This window comes from Mauremys reevesii, linkage group 9, assembly GCF_016161935.1.
Source record: "Mauremys reevesii isolate NIE-2019 linkage group 9, ASM1616193v1, whole genome shotgun sequence".
In the NCBI taxonomy this organism is placed as follows: domain Eukaryota; kingdom Metazoa; phylum Chordata; order Testudines; family Geoemydidae; genus Mauremys; species Mauremys reevesii.
The window spans coordinates 22,646,271-22,672,208 of record NC_052631.1 but is presented as its reverse complement, the minus strand read 5'-3'; the positions used below and the strand labels follow the sequence as shown (position 1 = coordinate 22,672,208).

General features: G+C 41.3%; 2 protein-coding genes across 5 annotated transcripts in view; one reads left to right on the top strand and one right to left on the bottom strand.

The window, feature by feature from the left end:
- Window positions 1-793: 793 nt before the first annotated feature.
- RSRC1 (arginine and serine rich coiled-coil 1) overlaps window positions 794-25,938 on the top strand; it is a 365,671-nt gene continuing 340,526 nt past the window's right edge. The window contains exons 1-5 of one of the 3 annotated variants that reach the window (XM_039488069.1): window positions 794-889; window positions 1,293-1,446; window positions 2,924-3,049; window positions 3,302-3,396; window positions 7,358-7,497. Coding sequence is in view for 1 of the 3 variants with exons in the window: in XM_039488067.1 (XP_039344001.1) it covers window positions 12,025-12,030 (6 nt within the window). In the remaining 2 variants the exon portion in view is untranslated. Of the gene's footprint in view, window positions 890-1,292; window positions 1,447-2,923; window positions 3,050-3,301; window positions 3,397-7,357; window positions 7,498-11,959; window positions 12,031-14,711; window positions 14,878-25,938 lie in introns of those variants that run through there. The other 2 variants (XM_039488067.1, XM_039488068.1) reach the window with 2 other exon arrangements.
- Window positions 2,363-11,763, bottom strand: SHOX2 (short stature homeobox 2). Of its 2 annotated transcripts, none has more exons than XM_039488070.1 (5): window positions 11,129-11,763; window positions 8,096-8,304; window positions 5,750-5,807; window positions 5,327-5,415; window positions 2,363-4,212 (listed from the first exon to the last, which is right to left on the bottom strand). In XM_039488070.1, exons 1-5 carry the CDS (start codon window positions 11,412-11,414, stop codon window positions 3,919-3,921), a joined length of 936 nt encoding a protein of 311 aa, XP_039344004.1. In that variant the 5' UTR covers window positions 11,415-11,763; the 3' UTR covers window positions 2,363-3,918. The 2 variants fall into 2 exon arrangements, with proteins under 2 accessions (XP_039344004.1, XP_039344005.1); XM_039488071.1 differs by having other exon boundaries at window positions 2,363-4,176.

Here is a 25,938-nt window from a genome sequence, read left to right as displayed (position 1 = left end):
TCTCCACCTCTTCTCCACACTGGGATAGGAGCAGGCTGCTGCTTCCTGAGTCTTTCTTCTCGGGACAGCCTCATTCCGCTCGCCCACCCCCACCCCCACCCCCGTGCCAAGGGCGCTTTGGGACGGGGGAGGGACAGGTAACCGGCCTACCACTCAGTCTAACTTCCCGGCCACCTGCAGGGCTGCGTCCCACAAGGTGTGTGGGGGGTTGGGGAGAGGAATAATTCCGTGAGGCAATGTACCCAGAGTAGTGCAGAGCAGACCGGTAACTCCCTGGGCCTAAGTGCTGTGCGCAGGGACTAACTTGGGGAAATAAGGACCGGCCGGGGGCTTGGCAGGTGCCCCAGCACCAGGAAGTTGCTACTCGGAGCCACCACGTGTAGGAGGGAGGTGGTCAGGGAGGGGCAGGAGAAAGAGAGGAGTAAGGGTGGGGCTGGCTCAGAGAAGGGGGCTGGGCTAGAAGAAGAGACGCGGTAAGGGAGGGGCAGGGAGAGGTTGCAGGAGAATCCATAGCCGCCCTCTTCTGCATTGAATTGCAATACAAGAGAATGGGCACTTCCTAGTCACTTGGCTCACACACTTAAATAGGGGTTTTCCATCAGCGGCTAACTCAGATCGCTTTATCAACCTGTCCTGCACGGCGAAACACACCCAAATGACCACCAGATCCTCCCTTTCCACGGCTCCACCTTAACCATGTTCTCCGCCAGAGCTGCGCCAGGTAAACGGTGGGACTGGCGCATCATTTGTCTAAACGCTGCGCAGGTTCTTTGTCACGTAGCCACTTGAGCAACAGTTCTCAGGTGAACCCAGCGCCCTCATCTTTCGGGATGCACAGTCGGGTTTTGTAACCTCCGCTGCAGCCTGTTGGATGCTTTTGTATTACAAGGTAGGACATCAGACCAAACCTATTATTGTGAGCAATGCAGTCTTGGTGTAGCCCTATGGGTCCTAGGATATTAGAGAGATGATGGGTAAGGTAATAGCTTTTATTGGACCAACTTCTGTTGGGGGGAGAGACAATCTTTCCAGCAGAGTTCTTGGTAAACTCGACAGCTTGTCTGTCTCACCAACAGAACTTGGTCCCATAAAATGTCACCTCACCCACCTTGTCTTTCTACCTGTGAGTAAAACAGGAAGCTAATATTAAATATTTAGTGCCGGCTATTCTGTTATGACAGAAAAAAAAACACTACTTAGCCCAGGACCAAGTAAAAGAAATCGAGCCTTTTACTGGACAGGGTTGTAGGGCGAGCAAATGATTTTCCCATGGGCTTTCAATTCTTTGTCAGGACGCTATCCCCAGACTTTGCATGGGGCTCCGGTCGGGAAGACAGAAGGGAGTTCCTGCTTGTCTGACAGTACAGTCCCATCGGGATTTCCTCCAACTCCTTTAGGATTCTCTAAAGTGAGGAAACTACACACCGATTTAACACCCGGAGAAAAGTGAGTTAAAGCCTCCCAAAGAAGATCTAATGTAGGGCAGAAATGAGAGCTCCGCTCTTTGCTGTGATTTACACTTGTGCTATGGAAACCATTTGGGGGCTGGTTGTTTGTTTAATGATGGGAAACCACTGGAAGCACCAGCCTTTTTTTGATAATTTGGATTAAATTGGTGGGTTGTGGGTGAGAATTTCTTGTCTGCACAACATTATTCAGATGACTTTTCCAAACCACTCCAGGGGCAGCTGAAGGACATTTTAACACGTTAATGTAACTATTATCCTGCTAACCTTAATTAAATACACTGATACTGCAAAGTCTTTTGTGTATTACACACAAAGGCTACAATAAAAAAATCTAAAGCAATCTTGCCATATAAACTCTGAAACCCTTTGGCTGTAAAATGTTTCCTAGGAAAACGTTTTAGGCAGGTTTTAGAAAATATCCACATCCTCTTTTCATCTATGAGGCACCATTAGGGATACTGACTACAAAAACAAGGGAGAGAACCTTTTCCAAAAATGCAAATACTCAGGGTTTCTTAAATGAAAAATATTTTGACTCATTACACTTTCCCTAATTTTCTTACCTAAAGGAACTTCACAGAGGTTTTAAAGACCCAAGTGCGATATTATTTCCATCTGCCTATTTTTTAAGCCAGAGTCAAATTAAGTATTATTCTTATAGAATTGAGATTCTGATAAACTAATTTCAGTGTCCTTTAAAGATACATAGGGACGAAAGATCCTTCATCATTGTGCGGTGCATTCTAGATTAGTTGCATTTTCTAAGAAGCAGAAAGAAACATGCACGCTCTATAAAGGTATAAACACAAAAATGGAAGAATGTCACGGATTATTTAATATTAACAGTACCAGAAGTGACGTAAACCCGTCAGCTAAAACTTTTTTCATTCAATAGACCGCAAAGTGTCTTTAATTCATAACTTGGCACTTATTGAAAATGGTGACGTCAAAAACGCATTAACAAAGGTGAAACAAACCTGAGTGAAACAAAATATATTGTACTGACAACAAATGTAATGAAATAACAGCATCTTTTTCGGGTTTTTTAAATAACTTAAAATACACTAGAAAAAATACGGTGAATATAAATAATTTTGTTTTCATGGAGAACAAATAGTTACAAAGCCCGTTCATACCAAAGTTCAGTTAGAAGAGCTTTCCCTCTTTCTTGGCAGAAAAGTACTAAAGTCATGAGGGTTTGATGGCAAACTGGGATACAAATCACCAAGGTACCCCAGATTAAATATCTATATGTCTTTCAAATTTAAAAAAAAATCACAAGATTACGTGAATAGATACACCTTTATGAGATAAAATGTAAATGTTTGACAGTCAACTATCAATTCACAAGTTATAGCCAAAATAAACTTTGTTCGTGTGTATCAACATATTTTACATGTACCTAGTACCTATTATTGGAATTTAACATTGTGTGCTTGGGGAATTAAATACAGTTTTTGTCCGGAGGACATCAGAGAGCCTGCAAAAGAGAAATACTCCTCTGCTCTCATGCTTTCTGATCCCCCCTATTTCAGGAGTGGTGGGGCAGCAAACAGCCAACAAAGATATGAATGAAAAAGGTAAGTGGTTGATCTCTCTCTCTCTCCTTCCAGGTTAAAAATATCAGCCACATTTGTTTATCTGGTTTGTTTTTCTACTAAAGATGAGGGTGAAGTGCAAGTGAATCAAAGGGACGCCATCAATGAAATACAAATACATGCAACCCGGAATTCTGCTGGAAGAAATATCCCGGACAGTTTCCCATTAGAAATTCTCAGAGAAATCATTGTCTCTTTTTCTTCTTCTTCTTTTCTTCTTCTCGCTATTTCCAGACGTGGTTGTTAAACTCAAGTATCTGATGCAACGTGAAAGGAGGCCCGCCTCTCTTATCAAATTTCTTGTATTAAAGTGAACTTCGCAGAAAAAGGTCAGTTTCAAAACCTGTGAACTTCCCAGCTGCGTGTCTATTTCATCTAATTCTTTAAATAAGTATATATCTTCCTTCAGTTTCTCGTCTCTCTCTTTTTTCTACATTAAAAAAAAACTTTAAAGTTGTTTCTTTTTGTCTCCCCTCTCACATCTCGATTTCCTTTAATAATATTTATTTCTCTTCATATTTCTTAACCTATGAAATACCTCACAGTGGTTTTGTTCCTTTCCTTTGTTTATTTTTGTTCTTTAAATTGATTTTAGAAATCTGGTCTGTCGCTTTCACACACATACACACTCTCTCTGTCTGTGTGTGTGTGTTTTGCTGTAATGTCTCTCTTCTTTCCAGCCTGGTTCTGTGTTTGTTTTGCATTAAGTCATAAATAGGACTCGACCCACGGAAGTCATTAGCCTTTTGCTTGTGTTTGCCGTGATGTGTTGTGTTGTGATCCTCTGGACTGTGTGATTGCAGTGTCCCCAAGAGGTGGTCGTGGAGGGGGGAGGGGAGGTGGAGGAGGAGTCACAGCCCTAAAGCAGCCGCGTGCTTTTTGGCTTTCAGTCTGAGGTCAGCGATGCTGGAGTTCTTGCTGGTGGTCTTGGCCGCCGCCGCTGCTGCCACCACCGAAGCTGCTGAGGCGGATTCCGCGGCCAGTGTGGCCAATGGCAGGCCGAAGGGCGGCGCAGGGAACATCATGTAGGGGGCGTGAGCGGCCAGGTGTGGGTGGAGGTGGTGATGTGCGTGTGCCACGGCGCTGTCCAACTGCAGCTGGGCCTGAACCTGAAAGGACAAGGGCGTCACGTTGCAATGACTATCCTAAAGGTGTAACAAGAATAAAAACAAAGCATTAACACACCTAAGCGGGGCTGGGAGTGTAGTCTGCCTGCCTGTGTCAGTCTGCCTGTGTGTCAGTCTGCCTGTCTGTGTGACCGTCTACCTACATGTGTCAGTCTGCCTGTGCCTGTGTGTCAGTCTGCCTGTGTGTGACTGTCTGCCTACCTGTGTGACTGTCTGCCTGTGTCTAAGTGACAGTCGGCCTGTGTTGCAGTCAGTCTGCCTGTGTCTGCATGACAGCCTGTGTGGCAGTCTGCCTGTGTCTATGTGACAGTGAGCTTGCCTGTGTGACAGTCTGTCTGTGAGTGTGCCTTGCAGTGAGTGCCTGTGTGTGAAAGGGAAGGAAATTGTGTTCTTGCCCTAGAGTTTATTTTTTTTTAAATATAGTAAAAACATGTCAAAGTTACTGCTGTCTCGCCCAGCCTTTAATACAGGCTGATAGCAATCTGGAAGAAGTCAGGAGGGCAGGCAGCCCATTTCACATGGATGCAAACATTCATTATGAATAATAATCCCCCTAACGATTATTATTTTATTATCATTAGCCCACCGCTGGCTTGAGATGAGGGAGTGGTTTTCCCTAGTTGGAGTGGAGGAGGAGGTGTGCGTGTCTGGATGGCAGTGGCGGCGTCCGGTGGGATTTGGCTCCGCAGTTATGTAGTTAGCTATTGCTGCTGGTTTTCTTTATATAAAAAGGGAATTCCAAACCAGTTTTACTCCCTAAAAACCGGTGTGTTAGAATAGTTCTCCTTTAGAAACACTTTAATTCATCAGCTTTGCATCAGAATCGGCAAACTTTGACTGAAAGGACGTTCCCATGTAACCCTCTGAGTGCAATCTTTTCGTGCATTTTTAAAGAGCCAGATACTGCCCTCCATCCCCAACGGAGCTTTCATTGATGACAGAGAGTTGGGCACGCAGATCTGGGGAAGTGTGTGGCTTTTTAAAAAGTGTATTGTTCCCTCTATATAATCACGGTATAAATATTGAATAGATGCTGTCAACAGTCATTTAATATCGGAAGAAAAGGCCTTATCCTAAAAACGGGGTCACTCATTTGCACTTTATCGTTACAAGTAGGCTTTACTGTACTTGCCTGCTGAAATGGCATCCTCAAAGCGCCTACATTGACATATGGTGCAACTCTGCAAGCTTCAAATTGACTGGCTGCTCCTATAAGAACCCCTGCAATAATCAGCGAAATAAATACATAAATATCGGCTTAGCCTTACTTTGCAATAAGTGATTCTTTGAATTCCAGAAACGTTTAGGTGTGCAAACTACAGGCTTTTGCTTCCAACATTTCTTTCTTTCTGCCAATACATTGATGCAAGTTTAATGTCATTTATAATCAATAATAGGTTTGATATAATAGAGGTAGCTTTCATATTAGAACATATATCCTACAAATCTGGAGCCGTAGGTGTTTCTCAGCAGGAACTCTCCTTCTTAACTGGTATTATCGATACTGCATAATTCTTTTCAACCTAAGCCTCTTTTATGATCTCATAAAGCATACCTTTATGAAGTTGATTTTCTTGTTTTCTACATTTAGCTCTTCTGTTTTGAAACCAGACCTGAAGAAACAGAAAAAGAACCTAGATACTATAATAGAAAACCAACATTAAAAGAGAACCCAAACAAAAGAGCACAGTTGTGTGCTGTCAGAATATTTACACCGTTTTTGCAAACAGTTTATTGCGTTTGTATTGGACAGCCCCGATTTACAAGTTTAGAAACTGAGAGGCATCACGAAAATAATAAAATATAGACCAATAGACATTTGCAGCCCATACTAGTTCTCGATAAATTACTTTCTTAGCCCTGGTTTCATCTTTCCACATTAGAGTCCCAAATGACCTAAATCACTCCCTGATATCTAATACTAACTTGTGATAATGGGTTTAGATGTTTGCGCTGTAAGACCTGAGAAGAATGTGCTCATTAATAGCCTCTAATATTAATTAGCTTTATCTTCAAGAAAAACTAAACACCAAAGCATTTAATGACTCACTTTTGGGGAGTAATTACTGTCATAAAAGCTTCACTACAAAGAAGTTTAGAATTTCTCTGTTCCTCTGTGCAGTGGAGTGTAACACAGAAGCAGAATAATTGTCTCATTATTATGATAATCTAATATGCTTCTATAGAAAAGTCTGCACATTAGGCAAGAAGATACTTTTATTATTGGATATGGAGCTATTGAAACAAATTCAGTAATAAAGTTCGACTTCCTTAAAGAGAAGGAGAGAGGGTCTTTTAAACATTTCACTTTATAAGAGAAACCTCTGCATCTCAGAAGCCACAGCTACCAAATAATCTTTCTCCAAGGCAAAATAAAACCCCAAACAATCTTTTCTTGAGGTCTTACTTTGTCAACTATAATGTGAACACCCCCCCTCCCAGCCTAGAATTTATTTTAGTCAAGCTAAATCTGCCCAACACTCATGCTCACTTCCAGTCTCTCATTTAAAATGTACATTCCATAATTTACAAATTAGTGGAGAAGCAAAGTAAAATATTATTGCAAAGCGTTTTCCGGAACGATGTAAAGGGAATGGGTTTAATCTATGTAAATCTCTAAAAGTTATTATGCACCCTGCGATTTGACATAATAGTAGTGTGGATTAGGTGCTACAGTGGTATTCTTTGTCGAGCAAACATCCACCAGAGGGAATCATCTCCTTTAAATTTTTCATAGAGAAGTTGGGACTTTTATCGTTTGGGGTTTTCTGAAGATTTTTTCCGCATAAATAGGTGGTTGCCTCCGCGGAAAACAGAAAAGCAGAGAAGAGTACAAGGGAAGGCTCGTTTGGTGAGGCTGTGATGACAAAGGCTGCTTATTATTACTTTTTTGGTTCAACGTGACCGCTCTGTTTATGTCCTTATCCTATTACAAGATGCAGGGAAACCCCATAAGAATTGTGTGCATAGTTTGGTGCAGATGGTGGCCTATAAGCACAAAGATTGAGGGGGAGTATCTGTTACAGCAGTACTTTCAAACAGCTGCAGATATTTGGGGCCTAAAACTGCTCCATGTGTTCCAACAAATAATGACCATCATTTTCTCTTATTTTATTATTAGAAGGGAAATACACTGAAACGGCTACATTTGTTCTCATTCCAGAAGTTACCTTCGGCTCTCCATCTGGGTAAATCCCCAGACCGCTTGCCCTCTATTTATCGCAGTTAGGTGAAACTAACTGGAGAGAGCTCAAGATCTCATTTTCAAAACGTCCAGAGAGAAGCTTGAAAGTAAACATCCAGGTAACTGGTTTGGCTTCTATATAAATAAAAGCGAATAAAATAGGTTGATATTTTTGTTATAGCGTATATATATATATTTAATAATGCTGAACAAAGCCAGTTCAGCAAAACTTGTTCACCCTGTCTGTGGCTTCGCCTAAGATTTAAGAACCACCGGTAAAAACTGACCGTAAAATGTCCTCACTTAGCAGTTGCTAATTTAGTTTATAGTCAGTACATCTATAAACTTAATTGGTACATCCGCCTGGTAAACCCCGAGACAGGAGAAGACTAGGAAAAACACAGTTCACGTGAACAAAACATCCGTTGTAATTCTTACAGTCAGCCAAAAATGAAAAGTTGTTTAAAATCCTTATAAGAGGCACTAAGCTTAGGAGGACATTAACCATAATACAGCAGGGAGCCGTGGTTCACGCATATGTTGGGTGCAATTCGGAACAGGAGTATCTTTTCTGGCTATGGACAGAATCTAAATGGACATTATAGAATTTGTGAGTTAAAAGTCTTTCATCAGGTACGGCAGGTCCATACGCAATGCTGCATTACAACTAAATTACGCAAAGAGACCCACATGTTGCAATAATCTTTTCTACCCTACCTGCACTCTGGCCTCGGACAGTCCCAGCCTCTGGCTCAGCTCCTCTCGCATGAAGGCGTCCGGATAGTGGGTCTCATCGAAAAGCCTCTCCAGCTCGTTCAGCTGCTCCAGAGTGAAATTGGTCCGGCTTCTCCTCTGCTTGATTTTAGTCTGCCCTTCGTCCTCCATCACTTTCGCATCCTCTTTGCGATCCTTCGGCTCTGGGGAGACTGAGCGTGAAACAAAACAATCAGATCAACCCTTCACCGGAATTGCCAGCGCGGGCGTGGGATTTGGCCACTCCAGTTTTTATTCTTAACTTTAGGAGGAAAATTTGCGTGGCTTGAGGAAAAGGAAGGAGAGGAGAGTCAATGGAAATGCTAAAGATCACTTCTCAGCACAGATTATGGCCAGCTACATTTTAAAAGAATATTTGTTTTCATTCGGAATGAGATATTGGGTCAGCGCTGGATTTCCTATTAGCATTGCTGGTCCTCTGGCAGAAAAGGCGAAACAAAACACTTTTCACGTAAAGGCCTTATTTCCAAATGTACTTAGGTTAAGAATTGACCTGTGTGGGTGAGCCAAACCAAGCCATTGATTTACATCTACAGTTTCGAGCCCCTCAGCATAATTTCAGTAAATCATTGCAGAGTCAAACGGTGACCCTTTTAAACCATCAGAGCTGTCAAGCAATCTCTCTCTCCCTCTGCAAACTTGTTGGCTTTATTTGCGAACAATTATTTTAATCTAGACCCATCCAGGCGCACGCAGGAGACAAATAGCAGGGAAATGCCATGCCCACCAAAATATAACATTGCCCCACGCAGGAACTGAGGGGAGTTATCAGTCGGCCCTATTAACTTCAGTGTCATTTGTGGGAACCTCTTACCAGTGTTTAGAGTGGTAGCCCTGTTAGTCTGTATCAGCAAAAACAAGGAGGAGTCCTTGTGGCACCTTTAGAGACTAACACATTTATTTGGGCATAAGCTTTCCTGGGCTAAAACCCACTTAATCAGATGCCTGTCTGTCGCCGGACAGTGGCAAGAGAAACGCCATGTTTGAATTATCCTTGGTACAAATGTAAAGCTTCATACCATTACCTGTCATTGTTTATTGAAAATCAAAACTAAAAAAATCATGTCGAGATCTCTCGGTGAATTAGTACCTTAAATATCACAGCAACAGGTTTAAATGGTAAATCTGGCATCCGGACTGTCTCTGGATTGTTTAATGCCGTTCATGCTTTCAGCACCTCCAGTGTTTAATAAAACATGCATTTGTCTTTGCTGAATTTACATATGCTGAGGGTTCCTGGTGTTTTTAGTGGTATTGTTTAATTTTCTGGTGACTGGGCACTTTCAGTTAGCTACGCATATAAATTAAAATATCACTGAGTGACGCTATTTGTATAGTTCATTAATATTTGCAGGGCTTCCTAACAACCAGTTGTGTCTGTAATTGTACTTCTTCCGAATCCCTGCTTCCTGCTGCAGTGATTTGGGATGGGGTTTTATTTGCGCATCTGAAGTCCAGGATTTGTTTACTGCGTTCGCAGCTCTTTATAACCCTATGATCACTATCAGAATTTGTTTATAAAATCATTTCCGGAAGATGTTCTCAATCGAGTTCCGATCTGGAGATAAATACTTCTTTGAACAAAAGGTCTGAAGTAAACAGTCCCTAGATATTACATCCTCATTTTAAAACCAAACGCAGCCATTCAAATGTTGCTGACATCTATAGTGCTCTTTGAATAAGCAAACGGGATGTCATTTGTGCGTTTTATAACATTATTTTCTTCACTCAGTCTCTCTATCTCTGCATATATACATACACATATAGGCAGACAGATAAAGCCAAACAGAAAGTGTAAGAAAAGGGACTCCTGGTATAACACATGCTTGCATTGTAACTATTAGGGTTTTTTAAAAAAAAAACAAATGTTCATTGTTATCATTTATATCCAGTTATGCAATTGGCTGTCTTTTAAAATAAATGTATGACATTGTATAAAACATTCCTATTTAATGTCACTTGTTTTAATGCACGTTTTAAAAATCTAACATGAAAATATATCCTTATCAATATCTGGTCAATAATGTATAAACATTAAATATACTCGATATAGATACAGCATTTAAAACTTTCAACTATACTATGGGGATTTTTCAGCTTTTTAAATATAAATGGATTTATATATATAATGTAGCTTTGGTTCCTACCACAATAACTTCCCGTTATGTTCTAATCAGGAACAGATCATGTTATAAACAAGTTAATTGCATGCTTAAATATTTTAATCTAAACTTCTAGGCATGCCACATTTTCCTTAATTGGAAAAACATGGAAAGACACCCATTAATGTATATCAGACTCTCCAAATTAATGGTATTATTGTTTAAACCCCTGGAATCGTTAATGTGACAGTCAAGTTTAAATCTGCCACATTGTCTTATGCAAATACGACATATATTAATATGTACTTCAAAATGTAATTAGTTTTAGCATTGCAGCCTACTAATTTATAAGCCTGAACAAGTAAACCGATTGTATGGTGTGATTTACACACTCATTGTTGGAGAAAACATAACAAAAGTTCATCGAGAAATAAAGCCTGATACAGTCACCGTCAGCCTGGTCTGAAGCAACCCCCGATGGTTCAAGTGAAGGACAGAGACAGGAAAAAAGCTGTTTCTATAATCGCAAAAGTCCTCTACGGAATTGCTCTTTCCAAAATCTAAACATTGGGTTGTTCGTTCCCACCCGGGCGGAGGCTACAGCTCTGAGCCCTGGTCAGGGAGGACACACTCATTCTCCTGTAACTTTCACCCCCGCTGCAGAGCCCGGTGCCCAGGCCAGGCAAGCGCCTGCAGGACCGAGAGCTACATTTGGGGTTCTTTGAGCAAAAATCGAGGGAAAACAACCCCCCCCTCCCGTTTCTCCCCCAAACAACCGTCTGGTTGTTGAACTCAGTCCCTTAGCCTGGCCCACGGTACCGGGGGGATGGGTGGGAGAGAAGGGGGCCGCGGGGTGCATGGGGTTTGCCTTTACCCTCGCTGAGTTTGGGAGTGCCCGTGTCCCTGGCTCTCTCGGCGGCGCCCATGTCCAGCTCTCTGACTGGAGACCGCGCTCCGCCTCCTCCACCGCCGCCGCCTACTCCTCCTGCTCGGACCGCTGGGCTGCTCACGTCTTCCCGGCTGGGCTCGCTGGAGCCGCCTGACTCCTTGCCTCCTCTGACAGGTCCACTCTCCAGAACCTCCCTGTATGTGATCAGCTCCTTTTTCTCTTTCACTTTCTGATCAAACGACTTGGAGACAAAAGCTGTAAGTTCTTCCATCGCCGATTCTCAGGGCTCCTTCCCCTTGTTTCTTCCTCTTACTGTTCCAAACCCCCCAATAACACATCAATGGAGTGGGAAGGGGAGGGGGGCAGCTGCAATGGGGCTGGAGTTAAATGGGAGCTGATGTTTCCCAACTGGAGCGATCTTGTTAAATGTTAAGATCTTTGACAATTCTTCCTGCTAAGAGTTCAGATCTGATAGTGATGTTGCTATTGAAGTCGCACTATTTATACTTTGCAAAGCCTGCCCCTTGTTCTGAGCAAATTACCTCCCCTTGGAACTATGAATGAACCCGCTTCTCCTGTATCAGTCCAGCACCACTAAGGAGAAAGAGCGAGGCAGAAAGATCGCTAGTCCTCCAGGTTTCAGATCATTGTGGCCAGGGGTTGCTCTCGGCCATTAATCCAGGATTGACAAGAATCCCTAATTAATTTAATTAGGCGTGGATCTTGCGCTAGTGTCCTGAGTTAGTTAAACACAGGGGAGATGGGCAGGATCTGCAGGGGAGTGGCCAAAATGAAAAATGACAAGTCTGCTTGGAGAGAGGACAAGGAATGGGGGAGCGCTTGCTACAAATGTCGTGTATACACAACACACACTACTAGTCATGCAGGTAATACTGTCCGAGGGAAGAAACAGCTCTACCAAAAGATTAGTGCTGTTTTGGTCGGTTACAATTAACGAGAGAGAGAGAGAGATGAGTGTTAATTTCAAAGGTTGTGCGGTTGGTTTGTCAAGATATTTCCCAAGCAGATGTTTACTGACACGCCAAATTTAAAAGTATGTCTGAGTAGCTGGAACGGGTGATACGCAATGTACGTTCTTGTACCCACGAAATAATCTTGCCCCATGCTGTTTCTTTGTATCACGTTATTATTACATTTGCGTCAACAAACCTCCCCAGAGGAACACAGTTAGTGACTTTCGTGTTAAGAATCCAATGCTTTTGTTCTAAATTTGTTTGCAGTTCGAATATGTTTTATTTATCTCACAGGACTGAGAAGAGATACATACATACAGTTACTTTTACAGGTTTTGTTTTAGTAATGAAGTCAACACTGAAAATAGACATACATTTGGGGAAAACTCTCCAGGATAGTAAATATTGCTAATATTAGTTCATTTTTAAGACAGTTTTTCATAATATGTGAAGAAATACTATATTTAGTGTTTTTTCATTATTTGTGTAAAGCAAATGGAAATGTGCAAGTTACAGGGAACTTGATGATTCTATGTAAACATTAACACATTACGTGACAGGAAAGCTTGAAAAGTTCGTCCTAAAATAGTATTCAAAACACACAAAATAAAAAAAAGTAGTTAAGAATGACAAATGCAACCCTGTCATTAACATTTTTATATGGCAAATAGAGGAATCAGATTAGACCGTATTACAGTATTTATTGCTAATACTGCTTTGCTATTGTTTAAATCCTATTTAGATTTTGTAATTTCATTGACAGGCTATTTAGGATGCAGCTATTTTACACTTTTAGTAGAGTTCTAATAAATTATTCAAAATTGTTTAACTCTTGCTTTTGTATTGATTTTTCATTTGACCTCTTGAAAGAGGACTTTACATAAAAGAGCGTTTATTTACTATAATAGGTACAGTATTTAATTTAATTAGCATTTATCAGATCCAGTTATGTGTGTATTAGATACAGTAGGCAATAAATTACTTTTACTAAGTTTTAGCATTTAGAAGACAAAACTAATCAAGACATCATTTTGTCTATTGAAATACGAAGTACTGTTCAGACTGACAGTTTTGATATTGTAAAGTACCGGTCTTCAAAGGAGCAACGGAAACATCTGTATGTTTTATCGATTTTTGAGATTGTTTGGGAAGATTGTTGTCACTGGCCCAATTAAATGAATTCACAATTATTCTGAAGTACAGAAATATGACAAGATGTTACTGTTAAAATAATAAAGTGATTAAATAATAAAGTGATAAAATAATAAAGAGAATACGTTCAAAATACTGAACTTTAGATGTTAATCCGTGGGACCACATTTCTTTTTGTTTCACACAGTTTATTCCACTTCCCGCCGTGGCAACACAGATTCTAATTCATACATATAAAACTGAAGTAAAACTAAGAATATTTTAAATACCAAAAAGTCTCAAAACTTAAAAGTGAAATAAGTATCAACTATTCGGTCTACAACATACAACTTGTGTTTTTGGAAATAATGTTGGAAAAAATTGAAAAACTCAAAGTTGTCTGTACATGAATGTATGCTTCATAGGTTCATTTAAAACGTTACATGTTTGAGCCAGGAATTTTGAGTTGATGCTTAGTATTATAAACAAGCTAAGCAAATATTAAACTGCTATGCAAATATTTAAATTATTACAAAAACTATTCGCATAGAAAGCGTTTGCCTCCCTTATTTTCCCAAATATGTGTACTCAGTGTGTTCTGTATTCTTTCTGTGGGGGAGAAAACAATGAAAAAAGAAAAAAATATTTTTTATAAGACAGCCAATGTCTGCAATTCCCCCCGCCATCTAACAAAGTTTTTAAAAAGTTAAGTAGGGGATCATTTGAAACACATTTCCCTTATAAACTGGAGACTTGGGCATCTTTTAAACAGGACTAATTAACTGAACTGTTTTATTTGATCTCAGCTGTCTTCTAATAACTGAAGATCGTGTATAGCAGGCAGTTTTAAAACTCAGCCCCCTCTCCCACTTACACACCACCCAGAAGCGACCCAAAGCACACAGCGGCTACTTTACTCCACCACTTCAAGTGCTTTGCCTTTATGGCAGAGGGGAAATGGATCTCTCTGCCAGGGAAAAAAATATGTCAATGTAGTATGTATTCCAGGAAATACTGAGCCTCTTTAATTACTTTTGGCTTAAATGAAAAACTATAAATTTTATTTCTCCCCCCATCCTCCTTCCAACAGCCCCCTCCTCCCTCAAACACCACGAGTCAAAATAGTCTCTTAAATGAAAAACTAATTTGCACCCAACCTCAGAAGCCCATAACCAGCTCCAGAGGAAGGAGAAACGCAGCGTTTTAAAGGAATTTGCAAATAAATCATTGCGATTTTAATCATAGTGCACCCATAGAGACAGAGCCCAGTGATTTATTCCAGCATTTTTGGCTAAAGAAGGGACATTAATTTTACCACTTTAAGCTGCATTTTAAAAAGCCCGCACAGGCCCAGTGAACATTAATTAATTAATTTGTTTGTATGATTATTATTAGGATGATCATTGCTATCCTCAGTGGAGAGAAGTGCAGAAGCTTTAATCGATGTCTTCTGCATTCCCCAGCCCTGCTGCCCGCCTGGCTGAATGGATGAGCTCCGGGATGGCTTGGCCCTGCCTGGCTGCGGCACCAGGAAGGCGCTGAGCTCAAACCAGGGAGCCGCGCCGAGCCGGCGGCCCTAGACTCGGCCTTTTCCGGGCTCTTGCTCGCTGGGCCGGAGGCGGGATTCAGGTAACGTGGCTGGGTCGGGGCCGCCTCGCCGCCGCTCCCTGGGTCGGCGGTGCCGGGGGCTGGTGCTTCCATGGTGACGCAGGGGAAGCTCCGCGGCCTGGTCCCTGCCGGCTGGGGAACGGGGCCGACCTGCCCCAGCACCCAGGGCTGCCAGGTCACCCCCGCCGCGGGGAAGCGGGGGCAGCACCAGTCACCCGCCCCTGAGGGAGGCCCCCATTCCTCAGCCCCTCCCCCACAAGGGGAAGCGAGGCCAGCACTAGTCACTCATTCGCCCCCTTTTCGGAGACTCCTGCCTATTTTCAGTGGGCCCTTAAGGGCAGGGATGCAGGAACAGTTTGTACAGTGGGCGGTGCTGAGAGCCATTGAACCCAACTGTAAACCCTGTTTATAATGGAATCCACTTCAAGCTAGGGGTGTGTGGCACCCCTAGTTCCAGCGCCTATGCTCTTAAGTGGAAGCAGGGCATCCTCCGCATCTTTTGCCCCTACTTACGTCCCAGTAAATGGGATATTTTTTTTTAGGGAAATAGGGCCTGCTTCTGTTGTATCCTGCTGTAAAGTGCTCCCCCATTTTGTCTACATTTTGCTGGCAGCATTTATCTTCTTGTCTTGATCAGACCACATCAACACTACCACCCTGGAATATTTCCTTTGCTCACACATTAGTTCATGTTGATCCATTTTGGTTCACATCAGGGGTGGCCAAGCTGAGCCTGAGAAGGAGCCAGAATTTACCAATATATATTGCCAAAGAGCCACAGTAATATGTCAGCAGCTCCCCATCAGCTCCTCCCCTGTTCCCAGTGCCTCCCACCCACCGGCAGCCTCACCAATCAGCGCCTCCCTCCTGATCAGTTGTTTGTGGCATGCAGGAGGCTGGGGTGGTAGTGGTGAGGGCACTGGCAGGCTCAGAGGAGGGGGTGGGAAGGGTTGGAGTGGGGGCAGGGTCTGTGGCAGAGCCAGGGTTTGAGCAGTGAGCACCCCCGGCACATTGGAAAGTTGGCACCTGTAGCTCCATCCCCAGAGTCGGTTCCTATACAAGGAGCTGCATATTAACTTCTAAAGAGCCGCATGTGGCTCCAGAGTCACAGGTTGGCCACCCTGGTCCACATCATCAAGTTGAAAGGGACACATCAATTTAAAGATTACACTTTTGACTGAATTTTTTATTTTACTTATTACTGTTACAGGTAACATCTTAAATCAATATAACTGAAATAAATTAAATATGTTCTCTATTTTTTCCTGTTTGTACATTTGGCTGCACTTAGCGTATAGTCAGTTTTGCTGCATCCTCTGTGTAGTTGGTTAGTCTCCCTTCTTGTTTGTGTGGGTTTTTTATGGTGTCATCAGGGGAGAGGGAAATACTTGGACCAACATATTCAAAAGCAGCCTCTGATTTTATTTTTGAATTCCTCAGTTGTTGGATGTACAACTTGAGATGCCTTGACATAGATTTTTCACAAGTTCTGAGCTCCCATGGCTCCATTCGAGTTCAGACATGTAGATACTGTTGTTGAGTGTTCCATATAGTGGGTGCTCTGCCTCCACAGGAATTTCATTACTATTATTAAACAACTCTAGCTTCTTTGGATATATCCTGCTCCCATTGACATCAGTAGCATAATTCTCATTTTCTTAATTGAAAGTGGGATAAGACCCTTTAAATGACTTGAGATACCTGGTATAGGAAAGACAATGTATAGCTACATTCTGTTTCCTTTTATGATTCTGTTTCCATCTATATTGTATGCTGTGGCTAATATTACACATCTTGGGTTTTAGATATTTTAATTTTCTGTTCAAGTTAGGTGCTTTTATGGATGTTATTTACATCTTCCAGCTATGGAAAACTATTTTGGAATACACTAGCTGTCTAGTAAGATGGTGGATAACGAACATTAAAATAAATAAGTTTCCATATAAAGTGTACTTGTAGAACTTTTAAACTAGGTCAGCACAGTAGCACAGAGAATTTTGGTGTATTATCTGATGAGTAAACAAGGTGTGTGGAGCTACTTTAGGAAGTCCCATAAGAAATAATAGAAATTGCAGTCTGAGATTGAGATGAATGAAAGTAACCTGTTACTTTAATGTGAAACTAGTTATTTTTTTACAATCTAAATCAGCGGGCAGGCCCAATCAAAGTGGTAAAGTTATTGAAACAAATGTAGATTACCTAGGACCTTCCAAGGTAAGGCAATATGAAGTAATTATTATGTGTGTCTTTAATATCTTGAAATAATTGGTTTGCAATATGGAAAAACAGGTTTTATAATGAATTTTATGTAATTGACAGTAGTACTGACTGAAGCATTTTGTAGAGGCAGATTACCTGGGCCGTAGGGCACTGGATGGGCACTCAGGAGGCCTGAGTTCAATTCCAGGCTGTGCCATTGATCTGCTGGGTGACCTTGGGCATCTTTGCTGAGATTGCCAGTTATGGTGGCTGTGTTGGTTGGTATTTATGGTGTAGGTGCTTGTCTGATAGTAATGTGGAAAGTGGACTGAGACCACCAACACAGTTTACATTGATTGTTAGTCATATAATGGCAAAAGTGGTCCAGATTGTTGCCTCGTGTGTGTTTCTCCTTAGGAACAGTTCTATGAGGCTCACTTCAAATTTTTTTTTTAATGAAATCTTTGCCCTCTGAGTAGTTTTTTGCGGGCTGTGGACGGGGAGAAGTCTCCAAATGCTACAGCTTAAGTGGATTCATGTAAACGGACACACTCAGATCTGCAGACATAGGAGCTGTCTGGCACGGGCCTCTGTCCGACTTTTTGTGACTGTGTTGTCTTCTGTTAGCACTGCTCCAACAGGAGGCATGCTGCCATTCTTTGAGTCCCTCTGTGAATGCTCATTGTCAGCAAGAGGAGTGATTTGTCAGGAATTCAGGCTTTGAAGCAGAATTTATTCTGCCCCCACCCCAGGGTTTTCCATGCAGAAATCCAAGAGTTGATCGGGAACACTGCTGCAGTGAGTGGCTAGAGTCAGCTAGGAGATTGGAACTGGTGAGACAGGTTGGGACTTGGATGAGGAGTCTGAAGGGGTGAGATTGGGAGTGGGATGAGAAGTTTGAGGAGTGCATACTGGGCAGGCGAGTAGACTGGGACTGGGATGAGACAGGGAAGAGACAGGATTGGTACCAGGGACAGGTTAGAAGAGAGGGCAGAAGGGGTCAAGCCTGGGGGGAAATGGGCAGAAGTCTGTGCCAGCTAGAACACTCTCCTCCCCAGAGACTGGAATGGAACCCAAGGTTCCTGAGTCTCCTCATTCCTCTGCTGTGAGCAAATATCTGTGAAACCCACTGGCAAAGTGTGTGTCTCATCATCCTCTATATGGAGCAGTAGAGGGGGATGAAATCTACTACTGCTAACAGTTACTCCATTAGCTCAAGTGACAGAGGTCTGTGCAGTGGATTTAATCAAAGGCTTCATTCCTCCTGATGAGTGGTGTGGATATCAATATGATGTCAAATTTCATTTGGTGTCTAAGGAGTCAGTGGACACTTCCAGAAAGAATTCCTCGGGACAGTGTGAACAGACAAGGGTCTGGACATAGGCCCCACAATTGCAGAGCACACCCCTGTACAGCTTCCTCCTCCTGGAGTGACGGATGATCATATTGGCCAATGTCAGGAGGAGGTGGGGAGGAGGTCTTGTGGCTGAGGGGCCACGGATGGCAGGATCAGGGTGTGCAGCCAAAGCCTCATTAAGAGGTTCTGGAGAAGTTAGAAGAGGGGCTGTGGCCTGATGCGCTCTATGTAGATGTGCGTCAGGGTCTCCATCATGTCCCAGAAAGTACAGGTGTGGGGAAGTTCATGAACTGTGCTAGGTACACACCTGTGCCTATGGCTTTCATGAAGGAGCCTTGGAAGATGTGTGGTGAATAAGGCAGGGACTGCAGGAAGAGAGAGGATGATTTCGCAGTGAAGGCAGTAGAAATCTGCCCTGGAGAACTGGTTCTATCCCTTCCTGTGCCACAGAGTTCCTGTATGATGCTTAGGGAAGTCACTTAAACCACGTTTCTCAGGTGGTCACTAATTATGTTCCTCATATTTTGGATGCCTTAAGACATTGGGGTCTGATTTGTACAAGTGTTTAACACTCACAGCTGCTACTGATGTCAAGAAGAGCTGTGCTTTGAACATATGATGTGCTGTGTAATGCTAAGTACTCTGGAAAAAAAAGGTTCTTTGGTGACTCAAATTGGGCACCCAGAATTAACGGATACTTCTGACCTCAATCTCTGTGGGGATAATACTCTGTCATCTTGCAGAAATGTTTGTGAAGCACTCGGATATTATAATCATGAGTGCTATAGAAAAGCCTATGAGGAAATTATTAATTATGCCTTCAGAGCAGGTTTTGAATAATAATGTGCAGTAAATAAGGTATAGTGCCACCCATTGTAAAGCATTTTTAACGGAATCGAAGAGTATATCTTGGTTAGATTTTTAGCTAGCTCAGGAAAATTTATTTTTCCTCCAAAAATGTGTTAGTGGGAAACTACATAATTGATTTTACGAATTAATAGTGTTGCCAGTTGTTTATGTAGTCTGCTTCATTAGCTTGATATACTTGTAGATGCAATTTTAGGTTTTTAATAAAAAAAAAGTGCATTTTTAAAAAAAAAGTGAATCGGGGATGATGTATATGTTGAAGTGTAATATCATGAGTCAGAACAATATACATATCAAGTAGTGAATATGTCATTAGAAATGAGTCTCTTGTATTCAGTGCTTCCCTGTGCTATATTTCCTTAATCTTTCTGTCATGAACTTTTAATCTACAGAATTGTAAATGAAGTAATGTTTATTTAAATGAGATAAAAATTGGATCCTAAAATATTGCTTCAGTACTTATTTTGAACTTAAGAAGTCAAAATCAGTATGGAATAAATTGCTTTAATAATTCACTCAGAGTAGCACTTTTTACCTCAGAAATTGCCACATAAAGGTATTTTGGCAGTATGAGGTGCTGCTGTTTTTTGGTGGGTACTTACCATTGGGAATTGCATATGTTTCAAAAGTGACTTGCTAAGAGTGAGCTGACTAAAGGTCTAGTCCTACAAGGTGTTGAAAATTGAAGCCACTGGTAGTTGCTGAGCACCTTGCAGGATTTGGCTCTCAGACTTTTAGTACTTGCAGATCCATTACAGATATTTTAGAAGTTGGTAGCTCCCCACAACCAAATACTGTTTCTTTTTCTGACTCAGGGCATGACATGCAAGAGTCAGAACACTACATTCAAGAGGGACACTAGGGTTTGGATGGTATTGCAACTTCAGTCAACTACATACAGTCTGTTTTAATTGTATAATCCTATCTAATCCCATTTAAATTAAACTATAATTTGAAAATATGGATTTTTTTGGTCATGTTCAGACATGGCCTAAGATCTTAGTGAGAAGAGTGGGCCTGTTTTGAACTGCATAGTTGTGCAATGTGTGGCTAAATTTCTGATAGTACTCTAAAAAAGTCATCTTCCAGGCTTAAATTACTTCTAAATTTAGTTTTCACAGAAATCATTGCTGAAAGCCCAGACTCTCAGCAAATGGAAGCAGCACTTTCATATCTTTATCTCTAAGTTCCTTGTACTCCCCGTTAACAGAAATCTGGAAATTACTGGTTTGTTAGATTTGAAAACTTGGTCTTCAGTGTATCATCCTTTGAAGATTCGAAGAGATTTTTATGAGCTGAGATACTTAAGGTTGGAATAGAATCAACTCTTGTTAAGAATGAGGTTCAAATCCAGTCGGTATCTGGAGATTCATGTTCAGCTCAAGGAAAGTATTAATCAAAATAGGAGTACAATCCAGACAAATGAATGAGTATTTTGTTTTGAACAGCATTTTGATAACTTTCATTCTGTTCTTTTAAAAAGTCTAACACTGGAAACATCTTGGCAAGTCCCTTTTCATTGTGGGCTCTTCAAAGGCTAAGCTGTTTCATGAATCTCCAATTTTTTCTTGCATATCTAGTATATTTATATTCCTGCCTTGATGTGGTAGGTATAGTGCATTCAATTTGTCAAATACACCCACCCTGTAAATAATGTAGGCGAAAAGTCCACATTATTCATGTAGTCTGCAAGGTCTGTTTTCCCAAGGAGGAAAATTTGGATTGCATCACACCATTCAAAGATAGTTGTCATGTGGAAAAGTGGCACAGTGCATCTGACTTTACTGTGAAATAGAAGATAAGTGTGGTCAGAGTCCATCCTTTCTAACGGCATACTTAAACACTGTGTTTTCACTGCTGGGGATTTTATAAAATTAACCATTTTAATAACAATGTTGAGGGCTTAATGTACTTTAGGTTGCAGCTTTGTGATGGATTATGTAGTGTGTCCAAATTGTAGCAGGTGCCACTTTATTTACTTGTGCTCAGTGCTTAATTTGTAATGAAAGAGGTGCTAGGGCTCTGGCTGTTCCTCTGGCAGCTGCGTGAAATGTAACTGATGCAGGCAGAGATGCTGGGGCTATGAACTGCCAAGTCTAGAAGTGCTGGGGTTCAGCCGTGGCAAGTCCTTGCACAAATTAAGCACTGCTTGCTTGTGCTGCAACCCCACTGTTCTTTCTGGTCATGGCTGGTTTCTGCCCCATCTGTGCACAGCCCCCTACACATAGCCTGGTAAGACCTTCATCTACTATGACATCATCAAGGATCTTGATTATTTTCTCACCAGCTTGAGTTGGGATTTCTTTGCAAAATAAAAGTTCTTTAACTATTTGTACCTGTTTTGATAAATCTCATATGACACAGAATCTGAGCCATGTTGGCTATGCACCTCTACCTCGATAGAAGGCTGTCCTCGGGAGCCAAAAAATCTTACCGCGTTATAGGTGAAACCGTGTTATATCGAACTTGCTTAGATCCGCTGGATGCGCAGCCCCGCCCCCTCGGAGGTGCGTTATATCTGAATTTGTGTTATATTGGGTTGCGTTATATCGAGGTAGAGGTGTATTTATGGATTCATCAAGCTGCTGTGCCAAATACTGACTCTTGACTTGCTCTGTCAACTAATCCTGGACATTTTCTGCAAGATCATCAGTGCATCAATGGATGGTATTATTTGAGACAGGAATGGCTTTCATTGCCACCGCTGCTTGTTTCTCAATCACAATTCTACTCATATCTGTTGCTACTGGAAGTAGAATGGTCTTGCCAATGGTATGTGCTTGTCTGCATTTTACAACTTGCATGGCCACCATGTAAGATGCTTTCAAAGGCTTTTTGAAGAATAGTTGCTTTGTTAGACATGTTTTTTTTTTTTTCGGTTTTAATTCCTACTATTTCTAAAGTAAAAATTGCAGCTCTTATTTACAAATTCTGGCATTTGGTTTCTAAATGCCTCTGCAGTTTCCCTGTTCTCATAGTTTTATTTACTAACAGACACACTGTGGCTGAACACTTCCTGCAGTAATATCGTGACATGAAAATACAAACTGTAACTATTGTATTGTCTACTTTTCTGTTTAACTTGATTAAAATAATCTTCTGTTATAAGTAGTAGCCAATGTGGATTTGTCAAGAATAAATCATACCAAACCAACCTAATTTCCTTCTTTGGCATAGAAACTGGCCTAGTGTATGGGCGGGAAGCTGTAGATGTGATGATCTTGATTTTAGTAAGGCTTTTGAGAAAGTCCCATGTGACATTCTTGTAAGCAAACTAGAGAATATGGCCTAGGTGAAGTTACTATAAGGTGGTTGAAAACTGATTGAAAGACTGTAGTCAGAGTAGTTATCAATGGTTTCCTGTCAAACGTGGGAGGAGTGGGGGTAGGAGAGGGACATGTATGTAGTGGGGTCCTGGAAAGGTGCATCATGGGTCTGGTACTAGTCAATATTTTAATTAATGACCTGGATAATAGAGTGGAGAGCATGTTTATAAAATCTATGGATGACACCAAGTTGGGAGGGGTTCCTAGCACTTTGGAGGACAAGATTAGAATTCATAGTGACCATGACAAACTGAGGAATTGGTCTGAAATCAACAACGTGAAATTCAATAAAGAGAAGTCCAAGGTACTACACTTAGGAAGGGGAAAATTAAATACACAGCTACAAAATGAGAAGTGACTGGCTAGTCATTAGCACTGCAGAAAAAGGATCTGTTTTTTGGATTACAAATTGAACATGAAAAGGCAATATCATTCGGTGGTGTATTAACAAGAGTATTGTGTGTAAGACCCAGGATGCATTTGTCCTACTCTATTTGGTACTGGTGAGGCCTCAGCTGGGGAGTAGTATTTTCTATTCTGGGCACCGCACTTTTAAAGAAAGATGGAGACCAATTGGAGAGGGTCCAGAGGAGAGCAACACAAATGATACAATTTCTAGAAAATCAGTCTTGTGAGGAAAGGCTAAATGAACTGGGCATGCTTAATGTTGGGAAAAGAAGGCAGCGGGGACCTGATAAGTCTTCAAATATGTTAAAGGCTATTATAAAGAGGACAGTAACCAATTGTTTTCTACATCCACTGAAAGTAGGACAAGAAATGATTGGCTTAATCTGCATCAAGGGAAATGTAGGTTAGATATCAGTAAAAACTTTCTAACTATAGAGTAGTTAAGCCCTGGAACTAGCTTCCAAGGGAGGTTGCAGAATCCCATTCTTGGAGGTTTTTAAAAACAGGCTAGACAAACAACGGTCAGAGAGAGTCTAGGTATACTTGGTCCTGGGTCATTACAGGGGGCTGGACTAAATGATCTCTTGGTTCCCTTCCAGCCCTAAATTTCTATGATCGTCAGGCGAATGTTTGCTACATGTAGTTTAGAACTTGATAATCATTCCATTATAATGCTGACACACTGGCACTGGGAGCCTTGCTTTGCCTTCTACTCTGGCAGAAGGCCTTTAGCTGAGAGACTTCCTGACAAATGCTTCCTCCAGTGGGAAGTCTCTTGGCTGAAGTCCCCCTGCAGGAGAAGAGGGTACAGAGAGGTTTCTTGCCCAGGCAGCAGCAGCATAAGATGCAAAGCCATAGATAAGACATAGGTGATTTTTAAACCTAGTTTAATAGTCTATTAATTAAGGGTGTGGAAACCCCCAAACCAGCACATTGATTCAGTTTTGTTCCCAAACACTCCCCTGGGAGTCACAACTCATGGTTTGGGAAGCACTGCTTTAAATGACCATAATTGAGAAGTTCCCCTTGGTTCCATTTTTCTGCTCCTTTACTGCAGACAGGGTTATGCCCTATAGGTGATTGAAAGGAGTGGGAAGGGGCAAAGGCTGGGTGCCAGGAACAGACAAGTGGAATGCAAAGGGCAATACTAGGAAAATTAGGACCCGTAAATCTTCCCGATTGGTTAAGGTTAGATCAGTGGTTCCCAAACTTTAGTAACCTGTTGAACCCCTTTCACTAAAATGTCAAGTCTTGCAAACCCCCTCCTAAAAATGAATATTTCCAGGGATTTTCTTTGTTACCTGACACAATGATCTTGGAAATGTAAAATTTTGTTTTTTATGACATGCTTATTACACACTACTTATTATTATTTATCATTACAGTATTTTTATTAGATTATGAAAACAGCAACACTCTTCCAAGGTCTCACTTTCGTAGCTTGTATCACTTTGAATAAGCCTGTTATAAGACAAGGCTCCTATGTTTCATCAAGGAGAATCAGATATGAAACAGCATGAGGGTATTTAAGAAGCCAACTCAAAGAGTTCTTCCTACACAAGCATTCAGATCTTGAGCCACCCAGGCAAACAACGCACGTTACAACAAAGCTTAAACTTGTTCTTCATAATAATTTAAAAAACTATACTAGCTGCCTATTTAATTTTAAAAACAGCAAAAAATATTCACCTCCCTTTCCATGTTTTATAAGGAGTCTTGAAGTTTAAGTCTCCTCAGTGTGATATATACTTGCTTTGATCTGCTTAGCTCTTGGAAGTCCAGGGGCCCCATGCTGCTGGCCCCGTGCTGCCCAGGGTTCCTGGGGACAGCTCTGTCTGCCATTAGGGATTTTTTTTCCCCGAGAACCCCCTGTAACATTTTGCGAACCCCCAGGGGTTCCTGAACCCCAGTTTGGGAACCACGGGGTTAGATGATATTGTGGTTAAAAATGCTTCAGCCCTTTCTACTCTACAGCTTCCACCATTGCTATTAATGGAGAATTATGGATCCCAATTTCCTAATGTAGATGTAGCTAGAGAGCCCCTAAATAATTGCTCATTCTTGGGAAGAAGGCCTCATGTTAAGTGCCAGTAGTCTGAGGAGGGAAATCTTAGTATCTTGGGTGGGTGGGAATGGTGATACTGGAACAAAAAAGGATTTAAAGCATTATCCATTTTATAACCTAAAAAATTCTATAGGCATAATATTTCTTTAATTATGATGTGACAGCAATAAAAATGGATTTCTTATGAGTTCCAAACAAAGAAAAGAGGATTGTCTCCCCAGCAGTTAAATGAATGGCAATTTTTTTACAGCCTTAGCCAAATGTATAAATGTGAAACTTTATCCAAGTAAACACCTTGGGGATCAAGAAACATGTCTAAAGTTTAATATTTATAGCTCTGGTTTTAGAGTAAAACCATTTAAAGTTGTGTGGTTTTGAAGTGAACACCTCAATCAGCCTAACTATAAAAGAGCTTCCATCCTCCGATAATATAACTTATTATTTCCAGAGGAACTTTATCTTTTCATATTTTTCATTATGACAGTAGGAATGCTAGTGACTTGAATATACAGTCAACAAATACTTACTTGAACAACAGTAATTGCATTACTAGAAATTGATAGGCTAGCATTATTCAGACCATAAAGTTTGCGTTACTATATCCTCCTTTGCACAATTGTAAATTAAACAAGTAAACAATAGTACAGTGTTAGCTAAGAATGTTCTTCAAATGAGGTCTCTGGTTTTAGAGATGTACATGTATGTATCCTAACACCTTATACCCTAACACAGTGGGTACTGAAAAACTAGTATCAGAGTACAACAGAAAATGACTAGAAACATATTAAAGATAAAATGCAACAGTCTGGTGTAGAAACCAATTTTTACCATAACTTTTTGACTGGGATTAATTGGCTTGT

What these genes read in the sequence shown, in the direction of transcription:
- SHOX2 (XM_039488070.1), bottom strand. Translation starts at nt 11,414, where the DNA reads ATGGAAGAACTTACAGCTTTTGTCTCCAAGTCGTTTGATCAGAAAGTG. An exon ending in CACTCCCAAACTCAGCGAGG is followed by an intron (nt 8,305 to 11,128) that starts GTAAAGGCAAAC and finishes TTTCACGCTCAG; the next exon opens with TCTCCCCAGAGCCGAAGGAT. An exon ending in TGAGGATGCCATTTCAGCAG is followed by an intron (nt 4,213 to 5,326) that starts GCAAGTACAGTA and finishes TTACACCTTTAG; the next exon opens with GATAGTCATTGCAACGTGAC.